Source organism: Microplitis mediator, chromosome 2, assembly GCF_029852145.1.
Source record: "Microplitis mediator isolate UGA2020A chromosome 2, iyMicMedi2.1, whole genome shotgun sequence".
In the NCBI taxonomy this organism is placed as follows: domain Eukaryota; kingdom Metazoa; phylum Arthropoda; class Insecta; order Hymenoptera; family Braconidae; genus Microplitis; species Microplitis mediator.
The window spans coordinates 14,767,022-14,781,805 of record NC_079970.1 but is presented as its reverse complement, the minus strand read 5'-3'; the positions used below and the strand labels follow the sequence as shown (position 1 = coordinate 14,781,805).

Below are 14,784 nucleotides of genomic sequence, written 5' to 3'. Positions count from 1 at the left end.
AACAAATTTTTTCATTCTATCCTAATAATAAAACTACATAAAATTATTACCAAATTAATCAATTATTTACACATTTAGCCGATGATATTCTTATGTCAATAATTATTATATTAATAAAAGCTACAGATAAAGTTTAATCATTGATGATATTATTTCATCGTAAAAAAAATTATGTTGAATTTATTTTTACTTCATATTTAAGTATATATTTACTAAACTTATTTTCGTGACGTATAAAAATTTATCATGAAGAAAACAAACACACGTAACTTAATATTTAAGTTTTTCCATAATTGATATTTTTATCATTTGATAAATATTTACTATAATTATTTAGCTTTTTATTCTAAATATTTGAATTACTTTTCTTTTCATTGGCACTGTAGCACCATCATAACTTATTTTTACAAAAATATATCATCGCGATGTAACTATCTACCGTTAAACGCATTAACATAAGTAAAAGCATGCATTAATCTTGATCCTATCAAATTTCAAGTTTGTTCATAGTTTTAATATTTTTTTTTTTACAAATTATCACGTTTTTATGGCACGCCTCAAGCTCGAAGAGTTAAGAGTGCTCTACTCTTATTTTTACCTTTTCAATCTGGTTTGTAGATTGGTATTTTAGGTATGAATTCAATAAGTAGAACCTACAAATAAAAATTAATTTAATTATTATACAGGATATATTTATTTATATTGTAAAGTATTATAAATTTCTTACGTATTCCATCATTGAAGAACTATCACATCTTTGCTTAGTTAGTCTCCAGTGTAATCCAAGTTTATGATATAATCGACCATTTTCCCATTCCAATAATTTATTCAGGGAGTGCTGTGTCTAAAAAATATTTAATTTTATTAAAAATAATATATAATTCGGTATTCTGACTAGTCGCTCCAAAACCTCTCTATGCACAGACTACTACTCTATACCATTTCTCTACCTAAAACATGTCTATTGTAGAGAAAAAAAAAAAAAAAAACTATTCTTGAATTGATTACTCCAAAACATCTCTATCCAGAACAACTCTTCTCAAGCTCAAACTTCACTCCGAAACTTTTCTATTCAATGCCAAGACTATCCAAAATAACATTATTCATTAATTACAACGTAATTTTAATAATTGTGTAAGATATATATATATATATATATATATATATATATATATATATATATATATATATACAGTTAGATAGGGTTTTGTGCCAAAAGGGCGTATAAAAATTTTTTTTTGTCATTCAACTCAAAATTGTTTAAAACGTCAAGATCAATAAAAAAAATCGGTTTATCGGTTGACTCTGCGGGCCAGCCCCAAAACTTCCCGCTGTTTTCGAGCTCTTCGAGCTCGGAAATACTTTTGTATGCCGTTGTTTTCGAAAAAAACCGTTTTTTACCATTTTTTCTCCAACGATATCTCTCAAACGAATTGACCGATTGAGACGGTTGAGGTGGCAATCGACGTGTTTTATCAAGTTCTAAAGCTGATCAGATTTTAGAATTAATTTATCTAGTCGTTTTTGAGAAATTTCAAAAATACTAAAAAAAATTTTTTAAATTATAAGTTAAAGTATAAAAAAATTTAGGTAGCATTTGACGCGGCTTATAAAGTTTTAGAGCCCAGTGAATTTTGGAATCAATCCATCGAGCACATTACAAGTTATCAAAAAAAAACATTTTTGAAAATATTTTATTTTTGGAATATTTCCGAACGCACCCTACCGATTAAGCTCATTTTTTCACAGCTACTAGATATTGACAAGCCGCATCGAATACCACCTTGGCGATCAAAATCGGTTCATCCGTTCAAAAGTTACAGATATTTACATACGTACGTACGTACATACATACACACACTCGGACATAATCTTGAAATTAGTCAGACTAGCTTTCTAGAACCTCAAAACGTCAAGATCTCTTAGAGATTCGATGTTCGAAAATCGGACCAAAATCAATAACTTCCCGAATTTTTGAAAATTTCCAATTTTCTTAGCAGGAAGTTAAAAATTTTTTGAATTACTTACTAACGCCAAGCGGGCGTATAAAAAAAATTTATTTTTCTTTTTACAAAACAAAAATAATGCTACACGGAGAGAAAAATATCGCCAGAATGACTATCCAATGTATCCTCAAATGACGTATCGTCAGAATAACGATTCGTATACCTTATTTAGGAATACTCTCATATTAATTTAATAATCTATAGTATCGTTAAAATAAAGATACGTATTTGGGTTAGGTTAAGTATTCGTTTATTTAATTTAACAATACGACGAATAGCCTTTGTAACGATATGTAGTTTCGTTGATATAGGTATCTGCATCGCCAGCGTGAGGATCCGTATAGCTGCTAAATTGGCGTATCATCGTTCTCGGTTGCCGGATGCCAAAATACAGAGTTTGCGCAATAGTCATGTCAGCGATTCATAAAATGCCTAAAATAAGAATACGGATCGTCGTTTTGACGATCCACTGTGAGGATACTCTGTATATCTGAACTGGCTATACGGCGTATCGTTAAGTAAGATGACTATACAGCGTATAGCCAGAATAGCGAAACGTATACTTAATCTAGCGATATTTTTCTCTCCGTGTATATCAATGAAGCAATTTCAAAATAAATATGAAAGGTAAAAAATTGAACTATATATATATAGTTCTATTTCTGTATACAAAGGGGCAAAATAGGTGAGCGAAAATCAGTACTGAAAAACTTGAGAAAAAATTTTTTATTCTCTGAATTTTTATAAAAAAGTAAAAATTTTTTTTTAGTTCATTTGACTCCATTTAGAATTTTCGAAAATCACCTGTTACGTTCTGGCTTTAATTAAATTTAAATAAAAATTTTTAGAAATTTTTTTTTTGAAGTCTCGAATTATTTATTCGCCACAGTGGGCGAATAAACGGTTCGACACTTCTTATAATCATAATTAATTAATAAATTAAGAAATCGTTACTTGGTTGGCGATATTATTTTTATTCACCGCCAACAATGTAACGGAAATCTCTTGCGATAAGAGAGTCGCCGTGGCTCGCGGATAGTCTAAACAGATGACGATGCATGAGACCCGGGCCACGACGATTCTCTCATAGGAAACCTGAGATGCAACGTTAACAGTTTGGATAATGTATTATACCAAGGAGCGACAGAATCAAGTCAGTCGATCACAAGATCTAGTAGAGCTAAGAACTCTTACAAATCCGCTGGTTTGATCCTGTCACTCGGACTTTAAGGCAAAATATATATATATCTACCCGTATTTTTTTCAAAATACATTTTCCTTTTTAACTTTGGGCGCCGCCACTGGCAGCCCAATATTAATACACACCTCATACTGGGCGCCGCCCCCGGCAGCCTAATATTTTCACCTGCTCTGGGCGCCGACACTGGCAGCCAAAGCACTTCCTTCCTGACTTCCAAAATTCATGCCGAGAAGCCGAAGGGCAGGTAAAAAGGCCCAATTACGTCGGGTCCTTCGTACGATCCATGAGGATCTCGGTCGTTCAGTTCACCAACGCCGCCGCCTAGAAATCGTTGCCGAGGAAGTTCTTCTCGATCCAGTGACGTTGGTTATTCCAAATTCGGGTATCGCGTTAAGTGAGGTTCGGGAGTTGTCGAGCTCTTGTGTCGTTGAGCCATCGAGCTCTTGTGTCGTTGAGCTGTCGAGCTCTTGTGGTGTGGTCCAACAGCTGGAGTCGCTCGTCCTTACGGAGGAACCGAGCCTTCAAAGCTCTTCCTGTGCAGAGGAGGATTCACGGGCGAACCCAGTCTTCTGGACTGGTGTCAGTGAGGGTTGGCAGTTGGATCCAGTGGACATTCCATCCGTCCATCCACCCAGTGGGAGCATCCCTTTTCACGACCCTCGTTACGGGTATTACTCCGAGGCCTACTTCAAGGCCACCGGCCGAGACGCGTACGCACCAGCGGAGGCGAAGAAGTTACGCAAGAAAGGGATTATTTGGGCTGACTTATGGGGCCCATAATCTCCACCATGGTAAGTCATTGAACTTTTTGCCTAAAATAAGAGAAGGTCAACAGCTGACGCACCTGGGGTCTATTGACACCCTAACGACGTCAACCTGGTCAAATTAAAAATATTCTGTATGATCAATAGATAAGCCAGAATGTAACACACCTAATTTTTTTTTTCTTTTACTCTTTCTCAAGCGATTTTGTGAGATTTAAATATTAAAAAAATTAACTCTTAAAGGCTTCTAAAAAAAAAAAAATTCAAATTTTTAATTCTCCACCTTAGAATATGTTTGACAGGCGATGAGAAAAAAAATTTTATACGCCCTTTTGGCTTTAGACCACAAAATATTTAAGTTCCTAAAGCCAAAAGGGTGTATAATTTGAGACATACGCCCATTTCCCTTTGGAATTTTTTAACTTCCGCTAAGAAAATTGTAAATTTTAAAAAATTCGGGAAGTTATTGTTTTCACCCCGATTTTTGAAAATCAAGTTTTCATCAGATGTCGACGTTTTGAGGTCTTAGGAAGCTATTCTGACTATTTTCAGAATGATGTCCTAATGTACGTATGTGTGTGTGTGTGTGTGTAAACTCTTTGTAACTTTTTAACTAATGAACCGATTTCGATGGTTAAGGTGGCAATCGAAAGAGCTTGTTAGCCGTCAACTTTCCTAAAAATTCCAGAACATTTGATCAAGTAAACTCGAAAATATTGGCGAATTACAAAAAAAAAATTTTTTTTTTTTAGTTATTTATTGATTTCTCAGAAACGAATTGAACGATCAACTTCAAAATCTAATCAGCTCTAGAACTTGATAAAACGCGTCGATTGCCGCCTTAACCATCTCAATCAGTTAATTTGTTCGAGAGATATCGTTGGAGAAAGAAATACTGAAAAACGGGTTTTTCCACATTTTTTCGAAACGGCAGAACGGATCGATTCCAAAATTATATCAGCTCTAGAATTCGAGAAAACGCGCCGATTGCCACCTCAAACGTCAAAATTAGTTCATTAATTCAAAAGATATCAACGCTGAAAAATTAAAAAAATAACATAAAACGTTATTTTTTCCGGATGAATCAAAATATAATGCACTAAATGTGTCTGAAATCATACCAACTATTCCTCTTTATAGTCTCTATCGATCATCATATAATGTCATCTAACTTGTTCTTTAGTTTGAATCATATTATCAGCAAAAAACTGAGAAAACCTCATTTTTAATATGTTTCTCGGATATTTCATAAATTATTGCTCTGGCCTAAGTCAAAACTCACTCAAATCTTGATTTTGATCACTGACATTAATTTCTGCCTCGATACATTTATTTCATTGAACATAATCGAGAATAAAAATTTGAAAACCGCTTCTTCATTAATAATTTTCGATTCTTAACTTGTCAAACTTTAGCAAAAAACGTAACTTGGTAGAGCTTGAAAAGCTCATAAAAAAAAATCCCAGGTAATAGCATTTTCGAGCTCGAAGAGCTCGAAAATATATTCACAGTAATGTTTTCAAGCTCCCTGAGCTCGAAAACAGCGGGAAGTTTTGGGGCTGGCCCGCAGGGTCAACCGACGCCCAAATTTTTTTTTTCATTTTTAAGCTTAGAATATATTCGCAAAATGATTGGCAAAAAAAAATTTTATACGCTCTTTTGGCATTTGTCACACGATATACTGAAACTTAAAATGTATGAGCATATTTTTAGTTTTCGAAGACAACTTAGGCGGTTATCTATTGAAAACAGAAGGTTATATTTAATTGGTATATTATTTTATAAAACTGTACATCTTGGTATCCCAGGGCTTTTTGTTGATAAACTATTATTAAAAAATGAAATACGTTAATTAAGACATGACAACCCAGAGAGAAAAGTACCACGGGCCCAAGCTTGGCCCAGACTTGGCCCAACTTTGTAGAACCTTGGGCCAGGCTTGTAAGCCAGTCTTGGCCCAGCTTTGGTAGAAGCCTGGAATGATAATCTCGGGCCAAGCCTGGTTGCCAGACCTGGCCCAGGCTTCCAGGAAACGAATAAATTTAATTAAAAAAAATTTATTATTATTAACCTCGTAGAATTCATGATCATTAACGTTTTAATTAATTAAGGGAGGTAAATGATGTGAAAAAAACTCGGTGGAAATTCTGCTGGACTCTGGGCGCGAACTGCCGTCTTTCTGATTACTGGGTCCGAACGGTAGCTACTGGACGACCCTACTAACGTTGAACTGGTACATTTATATGATCTACTTGTATAAACCATGGGTATATCCAAACTTGGGTAATCCTACCTTGGCCCAAGCCCGGGTAATCATTGTAACGGCCAAGGCTAGGTTACCCAGTCTTGGCCCAAGTCTGGCTTGCCATTGGACGGCCAAGGCTAGGTTACCCAGTCCTGGCCCAAGCCTGGGCCAATATAGGTGTGCCAAAGCTAGGTTCCCCAGTGCTGGGCCAAGTAGGGGCCCGTTGTTCAACTCTGGCAGCTCCTGTATGGGAAAGTAAAAACAAACTCTTTATGGATGCCAATTAGCCACATCAATCATTATCAAAATTCATTTCTTGTAACGGGAATAAATTTCTGGAATAATCTACCAATAAACAACCGCTGAAAGCTTATCTATATTTGTTACAAACAATGAGAGTAGAAACTAATTCTTCTTAGAAAAATTTACTGTGTACGTTATACTGATATTTATAATGATTTCGTATTGAACAACTGGCTTCGAAAGGGCTTCCTAGAGTCAGTATATATCTATGTAATTCATGTATTACTTAAATCAATAAATAAATAAATAAATAAAAAAAATAAAATTATCAACAGCTAAAAAATCATCGGTAACTGGAAAAAAACACGTGAATTTCCATGTTAACTGACATGTTTTCTCAGTTACCGATGATTTTTTAGCTGAGTTAATAATGAATAGTGTTATTTCGGATATAATCTTGTCATTGAATAGAAGTTTTTGAGTAAAGATCGAGGTTGAGGAGAGTTGTCCTGGATATAGATGTTTTGGAGTAATCAGTTCAGAGATAGTTTTATTTTACGATACACATATTTTAGGTAGAGACATGATATAGAGTTGTCTATGCATAGACAGGTTTTGGAACGACTTGTCATGATACTTATGATTCTATACTCTGTAAAATAAACTAATCAAACTCGTTCCCACTCTCAAATTTCACATGTAAATTGAGAATAAATAAAAAATCTCAAAAGAATTTACAACTTTTTCGAAACATAATTTGGTATAAAATATAAAATGTTTTCTGCCCTTAAAAATATGTATTGACATTCGTATTTTTAAATTAAAGAAAAATTAAAACTATCCAATGTAATAATTGATATTGTTTATATATTTTCTTCATTATTTTCAATAATTGTTTACATTGCGTAAAAAAAATATTATTATTTAAAATTTTAGTAACTCTGAGGTATTATGATATAATAACTAATTATAAATTTGTTAACAATTTTCTTTTTTCAACTCAAACTAAATATATCAACAAAAAAAAACAACCACAATTATAAAATCAACCACGGTTATAGCAGATGTAGATTGAAATGAAAAATGTATTATTATATTTATTTTACAAATGATGTGACAAAACCATAAACAATTTGTTCAATTTTTCTTAATTGATATCTTATTTTGTTTGAAAATCAACTTATTCAAGCTTTTAATAAGTAAAAATGCAACATCTATTGTATAAAACTTACTCTTTTGCTAAGACAAATAACTGGCCACAATGAACATCCCAGAGTACAACAACAGCATACGCAACCACAAAAGAGCCATTTAACATTAACAGGTAATGTTTTTTTTAGCACACTATTAACTCGCATAACTGTGGCTTTAAATTCTTCTGGAGCAACCCTTGATACTAATCCATTGGGAAATTCTGCTTCGAAACGATTACTCAGTCCAAACCTAATACAAATCATTGGAAAAATCTTAACGTTTACATCAATAAAAATTATCAGATAATTATTGTGAATAAGATCCAAATATTAATCAACTCTAGATAGAATAAAAAAAAATGTAAATTACAAGTTACTAGTGATAAGCAAAATCTGTCTTAGTCTTGCAGTATTGGTCTTGGTCTTGCTAATCGAATACGGTACCCGGGAAAAAATTATTTTGCCTAATTATATATAATTATATATGATTATATATGGAATATATATAATTATATATGGTATTATATATAATTATATATGATTATATATAGACCTATATATAAGTATATATAGCCTTATATATAATTAGACCTAATTATACCGGGAAAAAAATGATTTTGCCTAATTATATGATTATATATAGAATATATATGGTTATATATAGACCTATATATAAGTATATATAGTCTTATATATAATTAGACCTAATTATACCGGGAAAAAAATGATTTTGCCTAATTATATATGATTATATATAGAATATATATGGTTAGATATAGACCTATATATAAGTATATATAGCCTTATATATAATTAGATCTAATCATATCCCGGGATAAAATGATTTTGCCTAATTATATATGATTGTATATGGAATATATATAATAGTATATACCCATATATAGTTATACATGGGTCTATATATGATTAGATCTGATTAGACCTGACCTATATAGACCCATATATAGTAATTTTTATTATATTTTAGATCTTTAGATCTATATATAATCGAATATAAATTAATTATTTATATATATATATATATATATATATATAAGTTAATATTTTATTTATAGAATATATTTAATATTTAGTTTTTCTTATTTAATATATTAGATGCTCTATGGTCTTTATTGATATTTAATAATCAATACTCGTTAAATGCATTATAGTTTTAGGTGTATACTTACAGAAATAATGATTACAATTTTACTATAAATTATAATTTTAAAATATTTACGAAGCGTTACTTTATATTTTTCAGTCTGTTAAAAAAGTAATAAACTTATGTATAGTTAATAATACCCAGTTACCAAACAGTTTTTAAAGTGTTCGGTTTTTTGCATACATAATTTTCAACTCTTATGAGTTGTGTTAATGTTTTAACATTGGAATAATTAATCAGCATTCTCCTATCACTTTCTTTTATAGGAATTACATGCTCAATAATAGATTTGGTTTTGATGCGATATGATATATATGTATTATACATAATCATTTCTAATTATATATGAGTATATATAACTTATATATGATTATATATAATTAGACCTGGCCAATTTTCAGATCTAATTATATATAACGTATTATGTATAATCATATATAACCTATATATAATTATATATAAATTATATATAATTAGACCTGGCCAATTTTTAGATCTAATTATATATAAGGTCTTGTATATAATTATATATAATTAGGCAAAATCATTTTTTCCCGGGTAACATTTTTTGATTATTGTAAAATAAAGCTTAATTAATTATAGATATTGATTGTTGATCATTTATAATTTATATTGATAAAAAGCCTTGAAAAATTTCCAAAACCAAGTAAGTAATAAATAGTAGACTATTTGAGCAAGACCAAGCCAAGACGGAATACGCAAGACCGAGACCTAGACCAAGACGAGACAATCAAGACCAAGACCGTTACCAAGACGGTCTAAGTCTTGGTCTTGGTCTTGCTTTGCTCATCACTACAAGTTACAAAAATAGTATATATTAAATGAATTTTCCAAAAATTAGTGATGATTATTTTTATGTTTAAGGTAAAGGGCCCAGTTATTGGCATTAACCCAGTTTCTGACACTTTAAAATTTATTTTAAAATTAAAAAAAAGAATGATTCGAATGGATAAATAGGGAATAATAAATAATAATTCAAAAATAATATTTATGTACATATTACAAGATCCTCAAGAAATAAATTCATTATGGGTACCATTTTGTCACAATAATCATTATCAGAAGTTGTTTCTGGTAAGAGGTATTAACTTCTGGAATTCGCTACCGATAAAAATAACATCAGCTAAAAGCCTGAGCATTTTTAAGAATCTATGTCATAAATATTTAATGCTACTAGAAAAAATGGATAACTTGAAACTGAATATATATATGGGTCATTCCACCAAATAAAATTATTTTTACGGGGCGACCCTCGTCGATTTGGTTCAAACTTTGTAGAGTCGTTCTATATATTAAAAAAAAAATTCTCTGAAAATTTGAGCCTTTTATATGCAGCTGTTTCAAAGTTATGATTTTTTGAATTTTTTAAAAATTTTTGTTTTCAACTTTTTCATTAATTTTTTTAAAGGAAAAAATTTTTTTTTAAAAATGAGCACATAACAGTTTTTCGTAGGAAAAATTCTCAGCTTTCCAATAAAAATATCTATTTTTCATTTTATGTTACAAAAGACCTTTTAAAATTCGATTAAAGACGAAAAAACGATTTTTATGACTGTGCGGCGCTTGATACATCTAATTTGATATTTTTTTCTGAAAGCTGAGACTTTTTCTCACAAAATATGTGATTTTCACGATGTGCATATTTTTTGTTTGAACAAAATCAATAATTATTTAAATACAAGTCATTGATTTTATAGTTTTAACAAACTGTAATAGTTGATTGTGTGGCAAGAGATGAAACAAAACGATGTCAGAAGAAAGTAAAGTAGGCTGCCCGAGCCGTACGCAAAAGCTGACAATAACTGCAATCTGAAGTCGTGTTTCATCTAGTTTTACACACTATTTTTTTCATGATTACCTGCATTGAAAATTATTATCAGTGTCAGCAGCCAGTTAGAATCAAGTTATATTAAACCCAATGGTGTGATCAACCATTAGTGTACGCCTAACTTATGCTTTGCAATTTATAGTTAAACAGAAACCATAAATACTATTTATTATGCACACAAATTTTTATAAAACTTGATTACAAAGTCAGAACTGTCATTAACGCAGATGACATCAATAGTCTGAAATCACTATTGAACACAACACAAGAATCAAAGTTCAAATTACTAATTCCTAGACTTGAACCATTGATGCTGGTATCATGAAAAATAGTTTTATAATTTTTGTTTTCAGAGCTTTACTGCAGATACATACCCGAAAACATATCCTCACACCGCAAGTTAATACATCCGGGCTATTCAAAATTTTACCAGCGTTGATTTCACTGTTATAACCATCCCTTATTAAAATAAACGACTTAAAACGATTGAAAAAAAAATTTTAAATACTTTTTAAGGCTTTTGAATACTTTGAATACTTTTGAATCACCCTTTTTATGGACATTTAACATTACAAACCGTTTCGAATCGTTTGATTTAATCAGGGAATGATGACTTTTTTTAGAAAATAAATGTTTTGAACGTACAATACTTTGAGTCATAAACGGTGAAAGAAACACAAGCAGTGCACCCTATCTCACTTATTGTTGATAGCTTAGGATATATATGGTAAAAATGTATCATCATCCTCAGAAAAAATAAGAATTAACGTTTTTTAATCATAGAGAGTTTATATTTTATTTAATTTTGTTCAAACAAAAAATATGCACATCGTGAAAATCACATATTTTGTGAGAAAAAGTCTCAGCTTTCAGAAAAAAATATCAAATTAGATGTATCAAGCGCCGCACAGTCATAAAAATCGTTTTTTCGTCTTTAATCGAATTTTAAAAGGTCTTTTGTAACATAAAATGAAAAATAGATATTTTTATTGGAAAGCTGAGAATTTTTCCTACGAAAAACTGTTATGTGCTCATTTTTAAAAAAAAATTTTTTCCTTTAAAAAAATTAATGAAAAAGTTGAAAACAAAAATTTTTAAAAAATTCAAAAAATCATAACTTTGAAACAGCTGCATATCAAAGGCTCAAATTTTCAGAGAATTTTTTTTTTAATATATAGAACGACTCTACAAAGTTTAAACCAAATCGACGAGGGTCACCCCGTAAAAATAATTTTATTTGGTGGAATGACCCATATGTAATTATGTCTATAATTATTAATTTTATTGATTATATATTGTATGAGCTGCTAGCGTATCTATCTTTTATGTAAACGGGCTATGACGGAATTAATTCTAGATTCTAGAGTCATTATTATTTGTACTTGTTTTTGTAATTAAGTATAAATAAATAAATTAATAAATTTGTTATTAATTTTTAAAAACTCATCCTGTACTTAGTTAATACCAATAACAGAAATAAAAAATAATTTTATTTAATAAAAAAAATTTTTTAAGCCGGAGTAACTGTGGATGCTATTTTTTAGTTATAGCGTAAGCAGTTCACGAAAGAGCATTTCAGAATTGAAAATTTTATCTTATCACCATGTAACTTTAAAAATATAATATAAAATATATGGATAGGATAATAATTAATTATAATTTATTTAAAAATATTAATGTATCATATTAAATAACATTTTATTATTAAAATGTGAGTATCAATAACTAGGCTCAATTTTATAAGTATGTCACAGTTATTGGACCTCAAATAATCATAATTTTTAATATTGCTGATAATTCGTTTGTTTACGTGAATATTTATATTAATATTTCACAACATAATTTAGATTGTTTGTTTTAAAAAAAATTGTGTTGTATTCAAAATAAATATTTAATTTCTTTTTCTTTTCAATTAATAGATTTAGTTTATTTAAACTTAATGACACATAACCTAACGAATCATAAATCATTTTGAAATATCAGTGTCAGAAACTACAGCACAGGAAATTTTGAGTGTCAGAAACTGGGTCTTTTTTGAAAGATTGATTTAAATTATTTATTAGCTCCAAATAATTATTTTGCGCTTATGACCTTATATAAAAATACTAAAATTGTTTATTATATAAAATACTACTTATTTAAATTTAATTTTATATTAGTTATCATAGGATAACCTCAGCTGTTACTCTTAAAGTGTCAGAAATTGAGCCCTTTACCTTAAATGAAATATATTTAAAAATTAACAACTTATTTTAATTATTACTTAATATTATTGAGTGCTGAAACAATAAAAATAATTAGTCACAATATATACAACAGTCAAAAAATTTAATATTTTATTTGAATAAATTATTTATAAAAATGTTATTTATTTTTAATGATAATCTATATTATTAAGAGAACAAGGAAAATTTTGTTCCCGCCATATCTATATGAAAGAATTAGTTAATGTTATTGAAATTGGTATCATTAGGTAGGTCTTGACTTGCATTTGTGCCTTTTCATAGTTTAAACTTTCTTTAATTGCCAAGCATTGAGATAAATAGATTTATCTGTATCATTCGAATTACATTTAAATTTCGCGGGAAAAAAGACAATCGTATTTATTTTCTTTAAATGAATTAATACTTTAATTATTCTGTCACTAAATATGACTGAATGTCACTGAATATATAGCTATATTATTTATATCTCGTTACTTATTCCAAAACGACGGATTTTTATACTCCCTTTGGTTTTAGGAAACTTCTTAAAGCCAAAAAAGTGTGCATAGAAAAAAAAAGGATTCATTGTCACAAAAAATCTTTACTCGCCTGAAGAAAATTTTTACTTACCCCAATAAATTTTTTGCATCGTGAATTGAAAACAAAAATTTATTTAGAACTAGAAAAAATTACTTGGTGCAAGGAATTATTTCTTGACCAAAAAAATCTTTTCTCGCTCCAAGACAATTTTTGTATTTAATTGACAATGCATAAAATTTCTTGGTTCAAATTAAAATTTTGTTGCGGCAAGAAATCATTTTCTTCTGAGTATTTTATAAATTTAGTAGTGATATTTGGGCAGTCATGTAGTAAACGCAGGTTGCTCGTAAATATAATTTTGGTAACTTAGTCAATGACTTTGAAACATTAACAAGGACACGAACTGAAGAAAAAACAAATCTATAGGACAAAGAAAATTTTTTAACAAAGCACCGAGAGTCTTTGTGACGTTTATTGTTAACAAGATAAGGTTATGGACCTCATACAATTGAGGGCTACTAAATATTAAATAAAATAAAAATTTATTTAAGTATATAATGAAACTCACACTGTCATGTTGCCAGCACCACGTACTACGATAGGGTCTGGAACAATAGTCACATAGTGATCCTCAGAATTTTGTTCATTTTCTTCTTCTTCTTCTTCATAAATTGCATCAAAATCTGCCATTGTGATCTGATTGATTCACAAACTAGATCTTCTCTTTAAACCACTTTATTTTTATTTTATTATTATAAATTTATTTGTAAATATTATTTTTAATTCATTGTAATAACAATTATAATATTAACATTTTTTTTCATTAATATTAATATCATACATTTTTTTGTTTACTACGGAGTAATTATTAAATGCGTAAAGACTTTTACTGAATCAAACAAAACGTTTGCACAAACAATAAATCACACACTGTGGAAAACTGCAGATAATCCTGGTAACGTGGTATGAACATTGGTGGAACATCTCATAATAATCTAAATAAAAATTATGAATACGAACTCCAAAAAAATACACCGCACTAAATTCAAGGAACTTTTTAATATAGGTATAGAAACGTATAAAGAGTTTACACAAGTTTACACTAAGTATTTATGGATAGATATACGTATGTACCTCTTAATGCATAATTGTATAGTATGTGGTCGAGATACAATAAGTGGCTTTCCTCTAATGCCATTGGGGTTTGGAATATGGAGGGTAGAGGTACATATGGGGCTTCAGTTTCAAAAGTGTCCACGATAAGCTGTACAATTTTAGTTCCAAAACCAACTAGAGAGGCGCTGATGAGCATACATGGTTAGATGTGAAGGTGGCGATTATTGATGAAGTGAAGTATGTCTAAGGGAAACAGTC

General features: G+C 29.9%; 1 protein-coding gene and 1 long non-coding RNA gene across 2 annotated transcripts in view; one reads left to right on the top strand and one right to left on the bottom strand.

Annotated features, from left to right (window-relative positions):
• Positions 1-292: 292 nt before the first annotated feature.
• LOC130678567 (cysteine-rich hydrophobic domain-containing protein 2) lies at positions 293-14,594 on the bottom strand. The gene is made up of 4 exons (XM_057485851.1): positions 13,979-14,594; positions 7,692-7,902; positions 728-844; positions 293-653 (listed from the first exon to the last, which is right to left on the bottom strand). The coding sequence occupies exons 1-4, from the start codon at positions 14,098-14,100 to the stop codon at positions 603-605; spliced, it is 501 nt and encodes a 166-aa protein (XP_057341834.1). The 5' UTR covers positions 14,101-14,594; the 3' UTR covers positions 293-602.
• Positions 3,178-14,784, top strand: part of LOC130678570 (uncharacterized) — a 45,686-nt gene continuing 34,079 nt past the window's right edge. The window contains exon 1 of the long non-coding RNA XR_008991846.1: positions 3,178-3,998. This is a non-coding gene — a long non-coding RNA (uncharacterized LOC130678570). The remainder of the gene's footprint in view (positions 3,999-14,784) is intronic.

Bases quoted from the DNA above. Each gene is read 5' to 3' on its own strand.
- LOC130678567 (XM_057485851.1), bottom strand. From the start codon at position 14,100: ATGGCAGATTTTGATGCAATTTATGAAGAAGAAGAAGAAGAAAATGAA. The intron at 845-7,691 runs GTAAGTTTTATA...AATATTTTTTAG, and splicing joins TTATTTGTCTTAGCAAAAGA to ACACAGCACTCCCTGAATAA. The intron at 654-727 runs GTAAGAAATTTA...TTTTATTTGTAG, and splicing joins GTTCTTCAATGATGGAATAC to GTTCTACTTATTGAATTCAT.